The sequence below is a fragment of the Pteropus vampyrus genome, unplaced genomic scaffold (assembly GCF_000151845.1).
Source record: "Pteropus vampyrus isolate Shadow unplaced genomic scaffold, Pvam_2.0 Scaffold51, whole genome shotgun sequence".
NCBI classification, from domain to species: domain Eukaryota; kingdom Metazoa; phylum Chordata; class Mammalia; order Chiroptera; family Pteropodidae; genus Pteropus; species Pteropus vampyrus.
Window position 1 is genome coordinate 5,540,879 of NW_011888832.1, and position 7,332 is coordinate 5,548,210.

General features: G+C 53.2%; 1 protein-coding gene across 1 annotated transcript in view; it reads left to right on the plus strand.

Annotated features, from left to right (window-relative positions):
* Positions 1–4,995: 4,995 nt before the first annotated feature.
* The window catches only part of BRD7 (bromodomain containing 7), a 43,095-nt gene continuing 40,758 nt past the window's right edge, over positions 4,996–7,332 (plus strand). The window contains exon 1 of the mRNA XM_023530670.1: positions 4,996–5,068. Coding sequence (XP_023386438.1) covers positions 4,996–5,068 — 73 coding nt within the window. The remainder of the gene's footprint in view (positions 5,069–7,332) is intronic.

Here is a 7,332-nt window from a genome sequence, read left to right on the forward strand (position 1 = left end):
GGGTAGGAACGGCAAGTCAGAAAACCCCTCCCCAGCTCACGAGAGACAGACCTTGAAAGCTTAAAGGAGGGCGAGCGGGAAAGGAGGACGGACCAGGGCACGTTCGCCGCCTTGGAGGGGACAGTGGGGCGTCGGCCGCCGGTGAGGGCGCGCGGGCCCTTATGCTGGAGCGACGACGCATCGCATGTGTGCAGCCTGCGCCAAGTGTCAGCCGCCTGGCGCAGCGTCCCCATCCCGTTCCCGAAAACCAAAGGCACCCTTCCAGAGAAGAGAAAGGAGGCAGCCTCATCATTAATAGCGCTGGCGGCAAGGTAAGGCCGCCCGCCCGCTCCCGCGCGCCCTCGCCCGTAATTATGCCGGCGAGGCTTTCATCCCCACGCGCGCGTGCGCGCGCCGAAAGTTTATTGTTGTATCTCGGCCTTTTTACAGTCTCCTCCGCCTTTTATGCAAGGGGAAGGGTGCTGAGGGGTCAAAGCATCCTCCCCCAGCTCCTCTCCCTGCTTCAGTCCTTTTAGAAAAACACCCAAAGCCATAATTTGTCTTAGAATTTCTTTTGAAACAGCTACAAGAAAGACTAACGACTGCTCTTTTCCCTCTGTTTCTGATTCCAGCCATGCCTTTATCTGGCTTTCATTAGAGCCTCGGCCGCGCCTTTTGTGGGAGAGACTTGAGGGAGCCTAGGCAGTTTCCAGCCGCTGTGATGTTGCTAAAGATTAAAAAGCAGCTTTGAAGCCGCACCAGTTCTCTGTGCGCCCCCTCCGTACAGGACCTCAGAAAGACCCAAGCCATCTGGCAAACCTGACATAAAGACAAAATAAAGTGATTGAAACAGTCTCTTCAAAGCCACAATGGCAGATTTGTTGATTTGGGCGTTATCTTTCATGCGAAGCCCTCAGAAGTCACCAGAACACCTAGGTAATCTCAGGCAGGTCTGACTGGAGTGGATGGAGCCTTCTAGGCCAAGGCTCAGTCGGAGAGGGGCCTTGGTTGTACCTGGCGGGGCTCAGGGATGGACGGAAGGCCACTGAAGACGGGGCTGGGGGAAACTTGACAATTGGACCTGGAGCCAGGCCCTGGCAAAGGTTTATGGCGAGGCCCGCTCATCCCGGCTCCCGCCTGGTGTCCCACCTCAGCAGGAGCGCCTGCCACCAGCCAGACAGAGTCGGGAGGGGAAGCCTCTGCGAGTCTGCCCTGAGCAGGAGGGAGTGGCGGGAGATGAAAGGCCGCTGCCCTAATTGCAACCGACAGCCCATTAGTAACGCCCTGGCAGCTTCCATATCAGAACCTGCTTCTCACGGCTCCCGGCTGGGCAAGACCTGGGCAGATGGCTGTCTGCCGGTGCTCATGGGAGGGTCACTCTTGGCCAACTGAGCCCGGGGCAAGTGGAGGTCTGGGAGAAATAGAACCAGAGGCAGCTCTGACTCAGCCCTGTGTTAACGCCTGCCTGACGCCCATGCAGCCTGGAGCCTGGCCCTCTCCGGCCCTCAGCGTGCCCGTCTGCAAAGGGGAAGGGGCCTAGGCTCGTGAGCAGACTGCTGGGTAGCAGCGCCCAGAGATCAAGGCCTGGGTCACGGGCGCACCATCAGCCCGGATGGAGAGCCTGGAGGAGGTGCCACCAGAGCCAGTACGACAGCTAAACAGACCTCCCACACACACTGAGTTTCAGTCCAGGAATTTGGGAACACCACCCCACACACCTAGGAGAGAGGCGACTTCAGACCAAGCATTCTCTCGGTGCCTCAGTTGTCCTAGTGGTAAAACTGGGGAGTTGGAGTGCGATATTCAGGTGCTGGGGAGAATTGTGTTCCATGAACAGTTCTGAGGGGGCCCAGGTGGGGTCAAGGGGTCTAAGCGAGTCATCCTGTGGGTCCCCCACCTCCCTCCAAATGAGCTTCTCTGCTCGCTTCTGTCTCACTCACTGGGCTTCCGGCAAAACCTCCAGGCTCGTTTGAAGGTTCTGCTGATTAAAACATACAATTTAATAGCCGCAGGTCCAGGGGGGTCTCTGCTCCTTCCTCCGACCTCCCTGAATCTGTGATACCAACCAGACTTGACGAGCTCCACTAAGAGATCATTTCATTCTACCTAGCTTTCATGAGACGACGAACTCACGAGTGTGACCACCGATCAGCCACCAAGAACCCATGGAACACCTACTCTGCATTCCCATCCAGCAGAACGCAACACCCGCTTGTCCCCCTAAAGACATCTAAGGGATATCGCACTCATGGAGGACATGATGAATTGCTTCTGCTTTCTAAATCAGAAAGAGAAGACCACTTGTCACAGGCTGAGGGACAGCTCACCCATTTCCACCTGTCTGTGCCTCCTCCCTCTGGCCATAAGCAGGACCAGGAGCCCAGCTCCTCCTGTCCTGGCTCTTCTGAGGGCCCGAAGAGGAAATCTCATCACAGCTGGGCCCCAACCACCCTTCCTTCCTCCTAGAAGGACAGCTGGCCCCGCGCCGGGGTGGGAGGCTCCCCGCAGAGCTTTCCTGGCTTCTTGGCAGTGATGCGCCAGCATGAGATTAGGCTTTTATCTGTATGCCCTCCCAAAGGGAGGGAGGAAGTCCGGGTCCTGGAAAGGCAGAGCCACAGAAGGGCACATGTGGGAGGGGGCAGCAGCCCACCAACCCCTGAAAGGAATCTTCCAGGTGGACAATTTGTCCCTCCTTTTCTAACCGTGCCTCCCCATCTTCTCTGTCTGGTGAACGAACTCCTACTCGTCCTTCAAAACCCATCTCCGATGTCGCTCCTTCTTCAAAGCTTTTCTGAGCTTCCGTCTCCCTCGGTTCACGTGCCATTTCACACACGCCCGTCTTGAGTAGCTGTGAAATTAAGTGACAATAATTTTTCCAGGAAGAGGGCACGTGTTTGGAAATCAAAAGACCACAGTTCAAATGCCGGCTGCCTTATTCACCAGCTATGAGGATTTAGACAGGTCACTTGGCTTCTCCGAGCCCAAATTTCCTCATTTGCAAAGCAGAGAAACTAAAACGACCTAGGGTTTTTCTGAGGATCAAATAAGGAAACATACATGAAAGAGCCTAAAATTATGTCTGACGCAGAGAGGCGCTCAAGAGACGTGAACTTCATTCCTTCCCTAGCAGCGTGTGACCTTCTCAAGGGAAGGAATTCACTCATTCATTCATTCACTCATTCATTCATTCACTCATTCATTCACTCATTCACTCATTCATTCACTCATTCATTCATTTATTCATTCAAGTAACATCACTGAGCTTCTGTCGAGAAGCAAGCCCTGAGCCAGAAGCCAGGTTCTACAGCAGGTCACAAGGCAGACGCTGTCCAGGTGCCCCTAAACGCCCCAGCTGGCCTTCCTCACCCGTGTATCTCCAGCACTCGCTTTGGCTGATGCTGTCCCCACCCTTCCCAGGTGGGGCAGGGCTACAGAGTCCGGGCTGAACATTGCCTGCTCCCCAGGATTGTCCGCAGGTCTCTCTCCTGCACGAGGCATCCTCTGTCAGCAGAGCCTTGTCTGAACACTCTGGGAGGACGGCGTGAAAAGATGCCATCATCCCTGGGGATGACAGACACATAGTTCTCAGTCTTAAGGACTCCCCATCCAATGGGACAGTCACGTTTTCTGGAGTTGAGGAACTCTTAGTCTGGGAGCGGATAGCAGAGTCACATTTTCCCCGATACTTAATTTGATGGGAAAGACACATTGACTTCGATTGTGAAATTCCCAGTCTCATGGAAGAGACACGTGGCTCCTGTTCTTGGCCCAGTCTATCACCGATGGGGGGGAGATTGTTCCTGTCACATGAGGGTGCCTCCTCTGATGGGAGAGGCAGTCTGCGCCCACAGATAGCTTGAGAGTCAGATAAAACAACATGTATGGAAAAAAGAGATCAATCCAGAGTTCCTTTGAAAAGCTAGCCGTGCAGTGCCTCTGTATGTTTGTAGACTCAGAAGTGATATTTCTAGCTCTGTAGGTGCCCCATCCTAATCCACAGGGCTGGACGCAAATGACACAGAATCATCCACCTCACAAACAACCAGTCAAGCTCCCTCACCAGAGAATGCAAGCCAGAGCTGGCCGGAGGCCCCCATCGCTGGCATCTAGTGCCAGCCTTGCCAGAGGAGGCTTTCTCACGATCAGGGACATCTGGGCTGGCCCAGCTCCCAGAGGCCACCGACATGAAAAGCAAGGGGCCCGGCGGAAACACCATCTGCACATCATAAGGCAGCTTGGTGGTTCCCAGAGGCTGCCTCCAGCTGTGGCAGGGATGCCCGGAAAAGCAGAGGAAGACACCAAATGGCTGGGAGGGGGAGAGAGGGAAGGACGGCAGAGAGGGTAGAGCTGGACTAGAGTTCTTCCACTTAGCACCCTACGCCCTGGAAACTAAAGTCACCTGGTTTGTCTCCACGGCATTGCTCGGGACCACAGTTGTCCTAGTGGTAAAAAAGGCACAGGTTATGCCTATTCCAGAAGGTGACTTGGTCACAAGAGCGGGATACAGTAGTGGTTATGCACGCAGATCGAAAGTCGCATTGCCTGGGGTCAAATCCTGGGTCCGCTTCTTTGGCGAGTGGATAGACTTCACTAAGCCTGTTTTCAGACCTGTACGTTGGAGACGATCAGAATCACATCCCACGTCTTGGGGTTGCTGTGAGAATTAAACGAAGTAATAAACGTTTCGAGCTGTACACTTAAGGTTTGTGCGCTTGTTATACTTCAATAAAATTTCATTATGAAAGAGTTAATTTGCATCCTGCGCCTAATTTAGAGAAGTACTCAGGCACTTTTGGCTCTTATTATCATTATCAACTTCCCTCTGAGACACTTTCCTGAGGCTGTTAGGGCAGGCACCTGTAGGGTCTGGAGCCCTTGAGGCTATTTCATTGGCCACCCTTCCCAAGGCCCCCCCTCCCACACCACGGCCACAGCTGATTGGACAAGGGGAACCGTGGCCCAAGGAATGCTCATCTATTGGTGGTTGAGCAGAGCGAGGTCTGCGGATGGATGATCATGTCGGAAAGTGAAGAAGCAAAGGACGGAGGCAGAGAGGAGCAGAAGAGGCGGAAAGCTGAGAGTCGCAGAGGTGAAGGAAGCACAAGGTCCCTGAGAGACAGGAGGAGGCGAGAGTGGGCGAGGAGGCCTCCGATTCCAGGTTTTGGGTCCCCATGTGAGTTCGGTACCATAGATCCTGGGAGGCTGTGCGTCCTGCCAAGAAGCTCAACACGCGTACACACGAGCACACATACCACATGGCACACACACCACACCCATCCTGCAAACACTGACACACTCCTTTTTATACTTTCCTTACAATTCCTACCCACATCTGAAAAACTTCCAGCACGGTGAATCCCCAGGGAGACTAATGTCGTTGCGTGGGTGCAGTAGCTAAGACACCCAGAGATGAATAGTTCTGGGCAATAGAATTTGGGGGGAGGGTAGGGAGAGAAGATGGGAGATGGCCAGCTGTAGGAGAAAAAAACACAGGTGCACAGAGAAGTCTCATGGGGAACTTCATAAAGTGTCTGAACTGTGGCGTGTGATCCTTACAGCAAAACTGCATTAAAATCACATCGCTCGCCACCTCTCGGTTCTACTCACCTCCATGTCGGCACCATTTTTGGAGGGTTTGCCCTTCATGGCTGGCAAGACAGCTGCCAGCAGCTTCCAGGGCTGCATCACCCCTTAACCACAGTCAACAAGAGGATTCCTAGTCTTGGCTTGGGCTCCCCCAGAAGCAGAGCCTGAGACAAGGATTTGAGTATGATGATTTATTGGGAAGCCATCACAGGAAACTCTGGTAGGAGAACAGGGAAATGAGCCAGGGAAGGGAATGTTGCCAGCGAAGGGTGTGTTATCTCTGTGGGCATCCAGAGCCTAATCTCACAGGGGAACTGTGAGAGACAGGGTAGAGGAAGGGTTGAACGACAAGAAGGATCCAGCCATGTCAAGTGTGGGAACAGCATTCCAGAATAAGGGAACAGCACACATGAAGGCCCTGCATGGCAGAAGAATGTGGCATGTTTGGGGGACTAAAATTAGGCAAATCAGGTCTGTAATGAGTAAAAGCGGACTGTGGCACAAGGTTGGGTCAGAGAGGAGGGCCTGGGGCCAGGTCACACAGAGCCTTGTCGGCCCGGGACGAGAGCTCAGGTTTTGTGAGTGTGAAGGGGGCCACCGAAGGGTTGCGAACAGGACAATGACATGATCTCAGCTCACCTATGTTTGTAAGGTCACTCTGGCTGTCGTAGGGAGAGTGGACTGAGAGAGGAGGCAAGTGGAAGCTGGGACACATGGCAGCTCTTGCTAAGTCAAAGTCAATGTCAGGGAGCTGTTTCCTTCTGATGGGGGCATCTGGGAAGGCTTTGAGGAGGAGATCTTAACCCCAGGGAAAGCCAAATGGGCAGCAATGAAGAAGAAGACTGCCTTCCCCACTCCCAACTTTCTCCTCCTGAATAAAGGGAAAACTTCTGTTTTTCCTTTTGCTGCCTCAGAAACTAGAAAGAGATGGCCATTCATCCATCAGTGCCTTTCCAAACACCTACAGCAGAGTTAAACAGCAGTTACAGTGAACCATCGGCAGCAGATAACTCAATGACGTTGTAAAATTTGGCATGAATAGATCTGGCTGAGCTTCACAAATTTTCTCCCGGGGCTGACGATGTCAGCAATTCCAGCCTGATCCCCACTGGCCTCCGAAAGACAAGATCATCAGATAGAGAGGCTGAAAAACCTTCCTGGTTACACTTCCCGGAGCAAATGGGCACATCAGCCTCTGGGTGAGCAGCGCGAGTGTCAGACAAGCCAGTCAGAATGAGGCTGGGAAGAAAGAGCCACTCTGTAAACTCTTTATCAGTGACCAGTCTCACGAAGGACAAGAGTTCGCATTTTGTGAAACGCGGTGTGTGCGTTAAACACCGCGTTTCTGTTTCTGTTCAATTAGTTTTGCCTGCCAGGCAGGTTCGCAGGGTGACACATCTCAGGGCTCCAATCACCTCGAAACAGGCACTCGTCCTTCCTCTTGGTCACATCCTCCTCTCAATACGGCCTCGCAATGGTAGTCCCCTCAAGGTAGGCAGAGAAACCGAGTTGAGAAAGGTCTTGTTTTGATTCTTACTTCTTGCTTTGCCTATCCAGCACCCATTCTCCAATCTTGCAATGACAGCACCCTAATTTTTCTTGAGGATCTCAACTTAGGCAACATGGTTTAAGTGGTAGCAGCCTCCCATCAAGCTCCAAGGGTTCTACGGCCATGCCACCCTGAATGTGCCCGATCCTGTCTGATCTCAGAAGCTAAGCAGGGTCGGGCCTGGTTAGTACTTGGATGGGAGACCACCTAGGAAGACC